A 14,000-nucleotide genomic window follows, 5' to 3' on the forward strand; every position below is an offset into this window, starting at 1 on the left:
ATTTGGACCATCCTGATGTGGGAAATGCCTTCAACAGCCAGTGAGAGAAACACATCAAACACGAGGAAATCTGTAGATGCTGGAAATTCAAACAACACACACAAAATGCTGGTGGAACACAGCAGGCCAGGCAGCATCTATAGGAGAAGCACTGTTGACGTTTCGGGCCGAGTACCATAAGCACCCGCATGGGTACCAGTTATGCCTGCCTTTTTGTTGGCTTTGTGGAACAGTCCATGTTCCAAGTCTATACGGGTATCCGTCCCCCTCTTTTCCTTCGCTGCATCGGCGACTGCATTGGCGCTGCCTCCTGCACGCATGCTGAGCTCGTTGACTTCATTAACTTTGCCTCCAACTTTCACCCTGCCCTCAAATTTACCTGGTCCATTTCCGACACCTCCCTCCCCTTTCTTGATCTTTCTGTCTCCATCTCTGGAGACGGCTTATCTACTGCTATCTACTATAAGCCTACAGACTCTCACAGCTACCTGGACTATTCCTCTTCCCACCCTGTCTCTTGCAAAAATGCTATCCCCTTCTCGAAATACCTCCGTCTCCGCTGCATCTGCTCTCAGGATGAGGCTTTTCATTCCAGGACGAAGGAGATGTCTTCCTTTTTTAAACAAAGGGGCTTCCCTTCTTCCACCATCAACTCTGCTCTCAAACGCATCTCTCCCACTTCCCGCACACCTGCCCTCATCCCAACCGCCCGCCACCCGACTCGGGATAGGGTTCCCCTTGTCCTCACCTACCACCCCACCAGCCTCCAGGTCCAACGTATAATTCTCCGTAACTTCCGCCACCATCAACGGGATCCCACTACCAAACACATATTTCTCCCCCCCCCCCCCCCACTTGCTGCTTTCCGCAGGGATCGCTCCCTGCGCGACTTCCTTTTCTATTCGCCCCCCCACCAACCCTTCCCACCGATCTCCCTCCTGGCACTTACCCGTGTAAGTAGAACAACTGCTATACCTGCCCTTACACTTCCTCCCTCACCATCATTCAGGGCCCCAGACAGTCCTTCCAGGTGAGGCGACACTTCACCTGTGAGTCGGCTGGTGTGGTTTACTGCGTCCGCTGCTCCCGGTGTGGCCTTTGGTGAGACCCAATGCAGACTGGGAGACCATTTCGCTGAACACCTACGCTCTGTCTGCAAGAGAAGGCAGGATCTCCCAGTGGCCACACATTTTAATTCCACGTCCCATTCCCATTCTGATATGTCTATCCATGGCCTTCTCTGCTGTCAAGATGAAACCGCATTCAGGTTGGAGGAACAACACCTTATATACTGGCTGGGTAGCCTCCAACCTGATGGCATGAACATTGACTTCTTTAACTTCCGTTAATGCCCCTCCTCCCCTTCTTACCCCATCTTTGACGTATTTAGTTGGTATTTTTTCTCTCTCTCTCTGCCCATCACTCTGCCTGTTCTCCATCTCCCTCTGGTGCACCCATCCTTTCTTTCTCCCTAAGCCTCCCGTCCCATGATCCTTTCCCTTCTCCAGCTCTGTATCCCTTTTGCCAATCACCTTTCCAGCTCTTAGCTTCATCCCACCCCCTCCGGTCTTCTCCTATCATTTCGCATTTCCCCCTCCCCCTCCTACTTTCAAATCTCTTACTATCTTTCCTTTCAGTTAGTCTTGACGAAGAGTGTCGGCCCGAAACGTCAACAGTGCTTCTGCTATAGATGCTGCCTGGCCTGCTGTGTTCCACCAGCATTTTGTGTGTGTTGAGAGAAATAGATGTTGTTTTCTGTTTGGAAGCGCAATAGTGAATTCTCCTCCGATTTTTGGGTTGTTGCATAATGGAGGTGAAGGAAGTTCCCGGTGTCTGTTTTCTGTGGTCGAGTTGAAGAATGTTATATTGTGGGAGAACGGGATGGGTGCGGGAGACAGTGGACAACAGAAATTGTTAAAAGGCAATCTGGGGGGGGGGGGCTAGGGAAACAAGGAAATGTCCTTGGCAAATAGGATTAAAGTAAAACAAAATGATAAGTAGGGAGAGCACTGCACAAAATGCTGGAGGAACTCAGCAGGTCAAGTAGCAACTATAGACAGAAATTAACTATTGACGTTTCGGGTTAAGGAATCTCAATCAGAGTATTTGTAAATTGATTTTAGTGTTGCCTTGGGCACATAAAATGGAGTCAGGACTGGAGGAGTGTTGTTCTGGCTGAAAACCTGTGACCAGCGGTGTCCGCAAAGATCACTGTTTGGCCATGTGTCGTGTGTGATGTAAATAAATTAATAATAAAATATGTATTACTCAAAATAATATACCAGGTGCACAGTTAATCCTGGAACGGTTAATACAATTGATGTACGGACTGGTCTTGTGATAGATATGCATAGTTTCCTGAAAGTAGCAACACATTTGGTAGCGTGCTAACGATGAGTTGAGGTATTTGTTGAAGTTGGCCTGTAACTGGATACGCGTTGGTTAAGAGACAATTTCATTATTGTGCTCAGATCTGGTAACCACATCACGAAAGTGATGTGGAGGGTCTGGAGGGGGTGCAGACGAGTTTCACCATAAATACCAGAGGGAATTGGCTTTATGTTAGAGGGTAAAGTTTGAAGGGAATTTAGGATGCAGGTTTTCCACAGAGAGTGATCGGTATCTGGAATGAGCTGCTGAGGGAGGGACTGGAAACAGATACTCAGCAGCATCTGAGAGGCGTTTGAACTCATGAGTAGGCCGGGAACGGAGGGATATTGATCATGTTCCTAAAGATGGGATTGGTTTAAGTTGGCATCGTGTCCGCAGACGCAGAGTACACTCTACCATTTTATGTTCTATGACCAACTACAGATCTGAACTCCGCAATCTCTGCCTTCCTGTCAAATTGTGAGGATCACCAACTGTTCCAGTTGACGAGATTCTACATGGAGCGACTGGAGCAGGCGATTGAGCAGGGTGTGGAGGGAGTTGGCTTTATGCTAATGGGCGATGATCACTTCACCGGGCAGGAGTATCACGTAAGTGGGAGGAACATAGACTGAGTGTAGATTCTACTGAATCAATCACAGGCCGACACAACCGGTGTAACGGCACCTCTGGGCAGTGAAAATCCTGTAATGTTTGTGGTCAACATCAAGAAAAGAGATTTCACCTGAGGAAACCCTGAACCTTCATTCACTCATACCAGCCTCTCTCCAGTTTTCTGACCACGTTCATTTTTAGACAGGTTAGGATACAGACAATGACTGAGAGGTGAATTTAGTGATATGACACTTGACGGACATTGCAAGTGGACAGGGAACCTCTTTACACCACTCCGTTTGATAACACATCATGTTCCCAATGCTCGACCTTAATGGCTATTCACCAGTCTGTGTTCTTCTGATGACCCATGGGATTCCCACAAATCAAATATATAGTGACGTATTTCTCAGCTCATTTCTCGAGTCTACCTTCAACCCCACCGTCAGTTGAACAGGCGGTACTGAATATTGTCTCTCTTTTCAATTTCAATATCCCAGCATGCCTCATGGATCTGTTACCTTCTGTTCTTTGTGACTGTTCCAATTTGAGTTTGTAATTACCACAGCATATACTGTTAACACTGGGAAATGCAACATTTGTATCACTGAAAATATTCCAAGAATCTACAGCTAACAGAGAATTACAAAGAAACATCTTTCCAATGGCCCTTGTGCTCCGGGAGTGCATTCACCTAACTCCACCCAGATTGAATTTTAATGAAGAGCCACACACTATACCGAACACTACGTTCCACATGAGGCAGCTGACAATTTCAGTCCAAACTTCTTACTCAACATTCCCACCAGCTGGTTTTGGTCTGTCACACATGCACAATAGTCCTGAATTTGCTGTCTGCTCCTCACTGCCAGTGTCCGGCTGTCGGCTGACACTGGACCCCTCATGGAGCCTGGCAGTGAAGTGTGAACCTGTTGTGGTTTACCAGGGATTACCCCAGGGAAAATCAACAGTAACCCTGTCATAGCTTGATCTACCCACAGTCAGCAAACCCTACAGTACAGCAACAAACTCTTCTGCCCATCTAGTCCACACCGGCCTATTATCTGCTTAGTCCCATTGATCTGCACCCGGACTGGAGACATCCATACCTCTCCCATTGAATGAACTTATCCAAATTGATCTTGAATGTTCAAATCTAATGTACATCGACTAATTCCGATGGTAGCACGTTGCACGCTCTCAGCAACCTCTGAGTGAACAAGTTCACCCTCATATTGCCTTTGACCTGTCATCGTTACCCCATGATCTCTAATTCCAGTCCCACCCAACCTCAGTAGTAAATGTCTTTTCACACTTACTCTATCTATACCTTTCATAAGCTTGTATACCTCTGTCACATCTCTATTGGTCCTCCTACACTCTATTGAAATAACATCCTAGCCTATTCACACGTTCTCTATATCTCAGGTCCTCAAGTCCTGGCAACAATCTGTATTTTTTTCTGCACTCGTTCAATCTTATTGATATCCTTCCGAGAGGTAGGTGCACACATTGCTTCTTTAGTCTCTGCCACATCAATTTTGACATAATATTCCAACTTTTGTATGCAATATTTTGATTTATGAAGGCTCATGTCCGAAAAGCTTTACAACGCCATCTACCTTCGACAACACTTGCAAGAAATTTTGGATCTGTATCACTTTGCAGGATCTCATCACACTTCCTACTCTTGTCATTGGTACCAACGTGGACAACGACCTCTGGCAGCTAATCCTGCCCTTAAGAAAGTTTCAGAGTCGATACGAGATATAAATGACGTTGGCAAGACACCATCCAAAATTCCTGTTCTTGTAAATAGAATCTCCAGTCTGTTCTCCTAACCATTGAATTCCCCCTGTCATTGCAGATCAGCACTTCTCATCCCTTCCGAGTCACAAAGCCAAACTCAGAGCCAGAGGCATAATCACCGTGGCTTTCCTCTGCTAGGCCATACCCCGAAACAGAAATCCATACACCTGTTACAGAGGAGTTTCCTGCAGTGGCTGCCTGTTCCCTTCCCTCTCCTGACAGTCACCCAGTTCCCTGTGTCCTGCCCCTTGTGTATAGCTCCCTCCCTGTATAGCCTGTCAGTCAATCTCTCAGCCTCCGGAATGATCCTGAGTTCACCCAGCTCCAGCTCCAATTCCTCAGCACAGTCTGTATTAAGCTGCAGCTGGATGAAATTCCTGAAGGTGTAGTTATCGGGGACACTGAATGTCTCCCTGTCTTGCCGCACCCTGTAGGAAGAGCATCCCACTATCCTGCCTGGCGTTCCCACTGCTCTAACAGTGAAAAAGAGAAGGGAAATGTTACCCAAGATCTACCTAAAGCCTCCGCCTCTCCTCACTGAACCCTCTCTGACACAAACCTACTCTATCCCTGGCTCACTCACACTATGTCTGCTCTGTTTAAACCTTGCCAAGTGGATAAGTACCCCGCAATCTGTGGCGTTCAGAAAGTCATCACTGGCCACGCTAACTTCTTTTAAGTTCTTTTTCCTGCTACGAACAATTGCTGTCAGTGATCTGTGATGAGCAGAGTGTGCTGGGTCAGTCCATGTTCAGGGTAGATTTGCACCCATCCCTCCGTTCCTCAATATATTCCCCATTGTTCATTACAGAGCGTGACTGAGCTCGCGGAGAAGGGAAACCGAGCGGGCGCTTCCAAACTCCTCCTGGATCTGGTGATGGAGAGGGGCTCCGGGGCCCGGAGGGTGATGTGGGAATCCTTTGTGAAACTACATCACCATTTACCGAAGTTGAGCAGAATATTGGAGGAAATACGGGAACGAGGTACGGTGAACAATATACTGTGTGTTACAGATCTGAATGCTGATGAATTTACAGTATTATACAGAACAGACTTCATGCAGGTTAATCTGTTTGAACAGGTGACGGCCAGTTCGCCTACATGGACACTGAGCGGGGTTTATCTGAAGTGCCCGCGCATCTGAAAGGTAAGAGATGGAACAGAAATCCTAAAGTCTGTATTTCACACTGAGAGTCTGAATACCTGTCTTTAGAGGACTGTTTAGAGACCGTCAGAGTCTGGGAGACAGGTTTTTGTTGTTATTTCACACTGAGAGTCTGAATAAGTCTCTTTAGAGGCCTGTTTAGAGACTGTCAGAGTCTGGGAGACAGGTTTTTGTTGTTATTTCACACTGAGAGTCTGAATACGTCTCTTTAGAGGCCTGTTTAGAGACCGTCAGAGTCTGGGAGACAGGTTTTTGTTGTTATTTCACACTGAGAGTCTGAATACGTCTCTTTAGAGGCCTGTTTAGAGACTGTCAGAGTCTGGGAGACAGGTTTTTGTTGTTATTTCACTCTGAGAGTCTGAATACGTGTCTTTAGAGGCCTGTTTAGAGACTGTCAGAGTCTGGGAGACAGGTTTTTGTTGTTATTTCACTCTGAGAGTCTGAATACGTCTCTTTAGAGGCCTGTTTAGAGACTGTCAGAGTCTGGGATACAGGTTTTGTTGTTGTGGCTGGAGGACATGAAGCAATTTGCATTTGTCACAACACCTTTTCTGTAGGGCCGAATATCTGGAGATTTGACAAAACTGAAGCCAAACCATTTCAATTGGAACATCCAACTCTAGCACGGGAAATCTCACACCTCTGATCCAAACTGGAGCCGAGATTTGTTGTTATTCCTCCATAAGAACATGACATGGGAGCAGAATTAGGCCATTCAGCCCATCAGTCTGCTCCGCCATTCCATCATGGCTGATCCCTGATTCCACTCAACACCATACACCTGCCTTTTCGCCATATCCTTTGATGCCCTGTCCAATCAGGAACTTCTGCCTTCATTACACCCATGGACTCGGCCTCCACTGCAGTCTGAGGCAGAGCCTTACAGAGAGTCATCACTCCCTGGCTCAAAGAATCCTCCTTACCTGTTGTAAAGGATCGCCCCTCAATTTTGAGGCTCTGGCCCCTAGTTCTGGATGCACCTACCACAGGAAACATCCTTTCAACATCTGGTCCTTTCAACATTCTGCAGGTTTAAAAGAGATTCCCTTGCATTCCTTAAAATTTCAGTAAGTACAGGCCCAAAGTTGCCAAAACACGCCTCATATGTTAACCCCTTCATTCCTGGAATCATCCTCTTGAATCTCCTCTGGACTCTCTCTAATGACCACACATCTTTTCAGAGGTACGGGGCGCAAAGCTGTTGACAACACTCCTGTAGTGCAGCCTGACTACAGTCTTGTAAAGGCTCAGCATTTATATGCTATTCTCTTTTTTGCTGCCTTTACCACAGACTTGACCTTTAAATTAATCTTCTGTGAGTTTTGCTCGAGGCTCCGAGGTCCCTCTGAAGTCGCTCTGCATCTCTGATTCTTGGACCTTCTACCCGTTTAGATAATAGTCCTCTCCTTTCACCGAAATGCATTATCATACATTTCCAACACTGTATTCCATCTGCCACCTTTTTGCCCATTTTTCCAATTTGCCTCAGCACTACCGGCCCCTCCACCTATCTTCGTATTATCCGCAAACTTTGCCACAAATCCATTCATTCCATCATCTAAATCACTGACAATCAATCTGAAAGTCAGTGGTCCCAATACTGATCCCTGCGGAACACCACCAATCACTGGCAGCCAACCAGAAAAGGCCCCTTTTATTCCCACTTGCTGCCTGCTGCCTGTCAGCCATTCCACTACACGTGCCAGTATCTTTCCTGTGACGCCATAGATTTTTATCTGGTTAAGCAGACTCATGTGCGGCAGCTTATCAAATGCCTTCTGAAAATCCAGGTAAATGGCACCCACTGACTCCTTTGTCCAGCCTGCTTCTTACTTCCACCGTGAAATCTAACAGAACCATTCCTAACTTATATTGTCATTAGTCTCCAAGTACCTCGAAACCTCAACCTTAATAAGAGACTCCAACTCTTTCCCAGTCGCTGAGGTTTAGCTAACTGGCCTATAATGTTCCTTCTTTTGCCTTCCTCCCTTCTTAAAGACTAGAGTGACAATTGCAATCTTCCAGTCCTCCAGGACCATGCCAGAATAAAGTGATTCTTCAGAGATCATGATCAATCCATCTGTCATCACTTCAGCAACCTCTCTCAGGACTCTGGCATGCAGTCCATCTGGCCCAGGTGACTTTGCACCTTAAGAGCTTTCAGTATGCCAAGATGTTTTTCTTTTGTAATAGCAATGGCACTCACTCCTACTGCCTGTCACTCGCAGACCACTGCATGCTGCTAGCGTCTGGAACAGTGAAGATATATGCAGAGTGCACATTATCCAGTGTTCCAGCATGGACTCTCACCTCCCTTTTACTCTTTATATAACTGAAAAAAAGTGTTTATTATCCTGCTTTATATTATTGGCTTTTCTGCCCTCATATTTCATCTTTTCCCTACTTATAGCTTTTTTAGTAGACTATTGTTGTATGCCCTTTCCTTGGCTTTTATGCAATCCTTATCTTCCTTTGTCACCCATGGTTGCCTACACGTGTCACTTGAGAACTTTTTCCTCCGTGGGCCGTATCCATCCTGCAACTTGAGACCTATTCCCAGAAGCTTCAGCCATCTCCGCTAGTATCCTTCTCCAATCTACCTGGGAAAGCTTCTCTCTCGTGCCTCTGTAATTCGCTTTATTCCATTGCGACCATATCCGCTAGTATACTCCTCCAATCTACCTGGGAAAGCTTCTCTCTCGTGTCTCTGTAATTCGCTTTATTCCATTGCGATCATCTCCGCTAGTATCCTTCTCCAATCTACCTGGGAAAGCTTCTCTCTCGTGCCTCTGTAATTCACTTTATTCCATTGCGACCATCTCCGCTGGTATCCTTCTCCAATCAACCTGGGAAAGCTTCTCACTCGTGCCTCTGTAATTCGCTTTATTCCATTGCGATCATCTCCGCTAGTATCCTTCTCCAATCTGCCTGGGAAAGCTTCTCTCTCGTGCCTCTGTAATTCGCTTTATTCCATTGCGATCATCTCCGCTGGTTTCCTCCTCCAATCTACCTGGAAAGCTTCTCTCTCGTGTCTCTGTAATTCACTTTATTCCTTTGCGATCATCTCCGCTAGTATCCTTCTCCAATCTGCCTGGGAAAGCTTCTCTCTCGTGCCTCTGTAATTCACTTTATTCCATTGCGATCAACTCCGCTAGTATCCTTCTCCAATCTACCTGGGAAAGCTTCTCTCTCGTGCCTCTGTAATTCGCTTTATTCCACTGCGATCCGGTGCCTGGGAAAGCTTCTCTCTCGTGCCTCTGTAATTTGCTTTATTCCACTGCGATCATCTCCGCTAGTATCCTTCTCCAATCTGCCTGGGAAAGCTTCTCTCTCGTGCCTCTGTAATTCGCTTTATTCCATTGCGATCATCTCCGCTAGTATCCTTCTCCAATCTACCTGGGAAAGCTTCTCTCTCGTGCCTCCGTAATTCGCTTTATTCCATTGCGATCATCTCCGCTAGTATCCTTCTCCAATCTACCTGAGAAAGCTTCTCTCTCGTGCCTCTGTAATTCGCTTTATTCCATTGAGATAATCTCCGCTAGTATCCTTCTCCAATCTACCTGGTAAAGCTTCTCTCTCGTGCCTCTGTAATTCGCTTTATTCCATTGCGATCATCTCCGCTAGTATCCTTCTCCAATCTACCTGGGAAAGCTTCTCTCTCGTGCCTCTGTAATTCGCTTTATTCCATTGCGACCATCTCCGCTAGTATCCTTCTCCAATCTGCCTGGGAAAGCTTTTCTCTCGTGCCTCTGTAATTCGCTTTATTCCATTGCGATCATCTCCGCTGGTATCCTTCTCCAATCTGCCTGTGAAAGCTTCTCTCTCGTGCCTCTGTAATTCGCTTTATTCCATTGCGATCATCTCCGCTAGTATCCTTCTCCAATCTACCTGGGAAAGCCTCTCTCTCGTGCCTCTGTAATTCGCTTTATTCCATTGCGATCATCTCCGCTAGTATCCTTCTCCAATCTACCTGGGAAAGCTTCTCTCTCGTGCCTCTGTAATTCGCTTTATTCCATTGCGATCATCTCCGCTAGTATCCTTCTCCAATCTACCTGGGAAAGCTTCTCTCTCGTGCCTCTGTAATTCGCTTTATTCCATTGCGATCATCTCCGCTAGTATCCTTCTCCAATCTACCTGGGAAAGCCTCTCTCTCGTGCCTCTGTAATTCGCTTTATTCCATTGCGATCATCTCCGCTAGTATCCTTCTCCAATCTACCTGGGAAAACTTCTCTCTCGTGCCTCTGTAATTCGCTTTATTCCATTGCGATCATCTCCGCTCGTATCCTTCTCCAATCTACCTGGGAAATCTTCTCTCTCGTGCCTCTGTAATTCGCTTTATTCCATTGCGATCATCTCCACTAGTATCCTTCTCCAATCTACCTGGGAAAGCTTCTCTATCGTGCCTCCATAATTCGCTTTATTCCATTGCGATCATCTCTGCTAGTATCCTTCTCCAATCTACCTGGGAAAGCTTCTCTCTCGTGCCTCTGTAATTCACTTTATTCCATTGCGATACTGATACTGTAAATTATGCTTCTCCTTCTCAGACTGTATTATGAATTCTCTCATATTATGATCACTACCTCTTAATGGTTCTTTTACATTAAGCTCCCTCATAAGATCAGGGCTATTACACAACACCCAATCAAAGACAGCCTTTCACTGAGTCGTCTCAAGCACAAGCTGCTCTAAAACGCTATCTCGTGGGAATTCAATAAATTCCCTCTCTTGCGATCAGACTCCTGACGTTTGTTCGATTTTCTTATTTCCCGTGCACATTGAAGTCCTTCATTACAACTGCGTCATTGGCTTTAACACACGCCTTTTCCAACTCCCTTTGCAATCTCAATCCCACACAGTCGCTATTTTCAGGCCAATATAGGGTCCCTATAAAGCTTTTTTTTTTTAACTTTTACAGTTTCCTATCTCCACCCACAAAGCTTCAACATTCTCTAACCCTATGTCACCTCTTTCTACAGATGTGATTCCACCTCGAACCAGCACAGCCACATCACCAACGCCTATGCCTTCCTGTCTGTCCTTTCAATAAGACGTAAATATTTTAACGTTAAGCTCCCAGCTATGGTCTTCTTTCAGCCAGGACTCGGTGATGCCGACAACATCATACCGACCAATCTCTAATTGCGCCAAAAGTTCGTCCACCTTATTCTGAATGTTGCGTGCATTTAAATACAATGCGTTTAGTCCAGCATCTCCACCCTTTTGAATGTTTTCTATGCAGTACAATTTAACACTTTGCTCTGTCTGTATTTGAACCCAGTCATTGGCTTGTCCTTCCTTACATTCATGTTAAACCCATCATCTACTTGTAAAACTGCTGGTTCATCCACAGCTCTATCGTCCTAGTTCCAGTCCCCCGGCCAAAACACTCCCAACAGCTCCAGTAAATCTGCCCGCAAGAATATTGGTCCTCATCGTCCTAGTTCCAGTCCCCCGGCCAAAACACTCCCAACAGCTCCAGTAAATCTGCCCGCAAGAATATTGGTCCTCATCGTCCTAGTTCCAGTCCCCCGGCCAAAACACTCCCAACAGCTCCAGTAAATCTGCCCGCAAGAATATTGGTCCTCATCGTCCTAGTTCCAGTCCCCCGGCCAAAACACTCCCAACAGCTCCAGTAAATCTGCCCGCAAGAATATTGGTCCTCATCGTCCTAGTTCCAGTCCCCCGGCCAAAACACTCCCAACAGCTCCAGTAAATCTGCCCGCAAGAATATTGGTCCTCATCGGATTCACGTGCAACCTGTGCCTTTTGTACAGGTCCTGCCTGCCCCGGAAGTGGTCCCAATTATCCAGAAATCTGAATTCCTGCCCCCTGCTCCAAATGCTCTGCCACACATTTCTCTGCCACCTCATTCTATTCCTATTGCCACTGTCGGGTGGCACAGGCAGCAATCCTGAAATCACTACTTTTGAGGTCCTGTTCCTCAGCTTTTTTCCTAATCCCTGTGTTCGGTTTTCCAGACCTCCTCCCTTTTCTCTTCCTATGTCGTTGTTACCAACGTTTGTCACGACTTCTGGCTGCTCAACTTCCCTTCTCAGGATATTGTGAACGCGTCCAGAAACATTTCGGACAATGGCACCTGAGAGGCAAAGTACCATCGGTGTCCACAGAATCGCCTACCTGCCCTCCTGACTTTAGAGTTCCCTATTACCGCTGCCATCCTCTTCAGCTTCCTGCTCTTCCGCGCATCATCGGGGAATTGCCTGAGTTCATGTACCGGCTCCTCGGAGAATTAGAGACTGTAGACCAGTGCGGGGTGTGTTACATTGTGACTGGTTCAGCCTGGAAAAGGAAACTGAAATTATGTTCCTTTTCTGTGGCTCAGTACTGACAGCTTCATCCGAAAGGAGTGTCAAGAACATGGGGTCCATTGTGAGAGAAGTAAAAGTCAGTAGAACAAGTAAATGCCCCCCCCCCCCACTGTTACCCTCTGCAGGGTTGCACAGTTCAGCAGAAGCTGAGCAGTGAAAGCAGTGAAACCACCCGCTCCACACAACACTCTCCTCTCCAGAATCACGTGTGCACTTGGTGCTCGCGGGAACACCGGGGAATCTGCAAACTACCAACAGAGGGGAGAGTGGAGCCTTTAACAGCGGATCTGAATCTGATCAGAACTGTTTCTGGGCCATCGTCCATTTTCAGACACTGTAATCTCTGATCACCCGATTTCACCCAAACAGTGTCTTTAACGAGTATTTTTTTTATTAAAGAAAATATGTTGTGAGCTCCATGTTCATCAGATCAGGCATTGACAACCTATTTCTGTCCGTCATAAGATGTTCGAAGGAAACACATGGAGACTCTGCGGGCACAAACTGAAACACTGAGAGTGAACACGATCCTGATGAGGGAGAAGGTGAAGGTTTTCCAGCTGGTTGATCGATACGCTGAGCTCACGGTCATTTCTACTGTTCGAGATCGGAGACTGGTGGAACATGAGCTGCTGGCAAGAGGCAGAGACCACGAGGAGTGGAGAGAAAAAGATCTCCGTGGTAAGCTGGAAAAAATCCGGACTGATCAGTTATTCAAGAAGAGCTTTGTTCAAAAATTGAAAAGATCTGTCTTTAGAAACAAATCCGGGATGTCCGCAGCAGTGGCTGGAGTCCCAGGGATCGGGAAAACAACAATGGTACAAAAGATTGTTTATGACTGGGCCACGGGGAAGATATACCAACAATTCCAGTTTGTCTTCAGTTTCAAATTCCGGGATTTAAACAGCATTAGCTGCAGAATAAACCTGAAAGAACTGATTCTGCATCATTACCCCTACTTTGGGAATATCCTGGGAGAGGTCTGGAAACACACAGAGGGACTGCTGTTTATATTCGATGGATTGGATGAAATCAAGGACAAAATCAACTTTGTTGATGGTCGGAGAGACACAGAATCACAGTACAGAGATCCTGAATTCAAGTGCAACGTGTCTGAAATTGTGTACAGTTTAATCCAGGGCAAGCTGCTCCCAGGGTGTTCAGTGCTGGTGACCACCCGCCCCACTGCGTTACATTTATTGGAAAAGGCTGAGATCGGTGTCTGGGCTGAAATCCTGGGATTTGTTGGTGAGGAACGGATGGAATACTTCATCAGGTATTTTGAAGATCAGACGGTGGCAGAAGCTGTTTTCAAACACGTGGAGGAGAACGAGATCCTGTACACCATGAGCTACAACCCATCCTACTGCTGGATCCTCGCTCTGGCACTGGGCCCCTTTTTCACACAAAGAGTCAGGGACCCGCAGCGAGTTCCCAAGACCATCACCCAACTGTACTCCTACTATATTTACAACATCCTGAAAAACCACGGCCGTGAGATTGAGAAACCCCGTGATGTGTTACTCAGGGTTGGTCAGATGGCCTTCAGAGGATTGTCCGAGAGGAAGATTGTGTTTACAGATGGAGATTTGATCAACTACAAACTGAAGCCTTCCCCGTTCCTGTCCGGGTTCCTTATGGAGCTTTTGGAGAGAGAGGATTCTGCCCGGAGCGTGGTGTACACATTCCCACACCTCACCATCCAAGAG

At 46.6% G+C, this 14,000-nt stretch overlaps 2 protein-coding genes across 2 annotated transcripts in view; both read left to right on the plus strand.

The window, feature by feature from the left end:
- Positions 1-14,000, plus strand: part of LOC140723550 (uncharacterized) — a 448,657-nt gene that overhangs the window by 209,578 nt on the left and 225,079 nt on the right. The window lies entirely within an intron of this gene.
- LOC140723549 (NACHT, LRR and PYD domains-containing protein 3-like) overlaps positions 1-14,000 on the plus strand; it is a 34,459-nt gene that overhangs the window by 20,394 nt on the left and 65 nt on the right. The window contains exons 3-6 of the mRNA XM_073038123.1: positions 2,815-2,981; positions 5,606-5,777; positions 5,876-5,941; positions 12,757-13,862. Coding sequence (XP_072894224.1) covers positions 2,815-2,981; positions 5,606-5,777; positions 5,876-5,941; positions 12,757-13,862 — 1,511 coding nt within the window. The remainder of the gene's footprint in view (positions 1-2,814; positions 2,982-5,605; positions 5,778-5,875; positions 5,942-12,756; positions 13,863-14,000) is intronic.

The sequence above is a fragment of the Hemitrygon akajei genome, unplaced genomic scaffold (genome assembly GCF_048418815.1).
Source record: "Hemitrygon akajei unplaced genomic scaffold, sHemAka1.3 Scf000118, whole genome shotgun sequence".
Lineage (NCBI taxonomy): Eukaryota > Metazoa > Chordata > Chondrichthyes > Myliobatiformes > Dasyatidae > Hemitrygon > Hemitrygon akajei.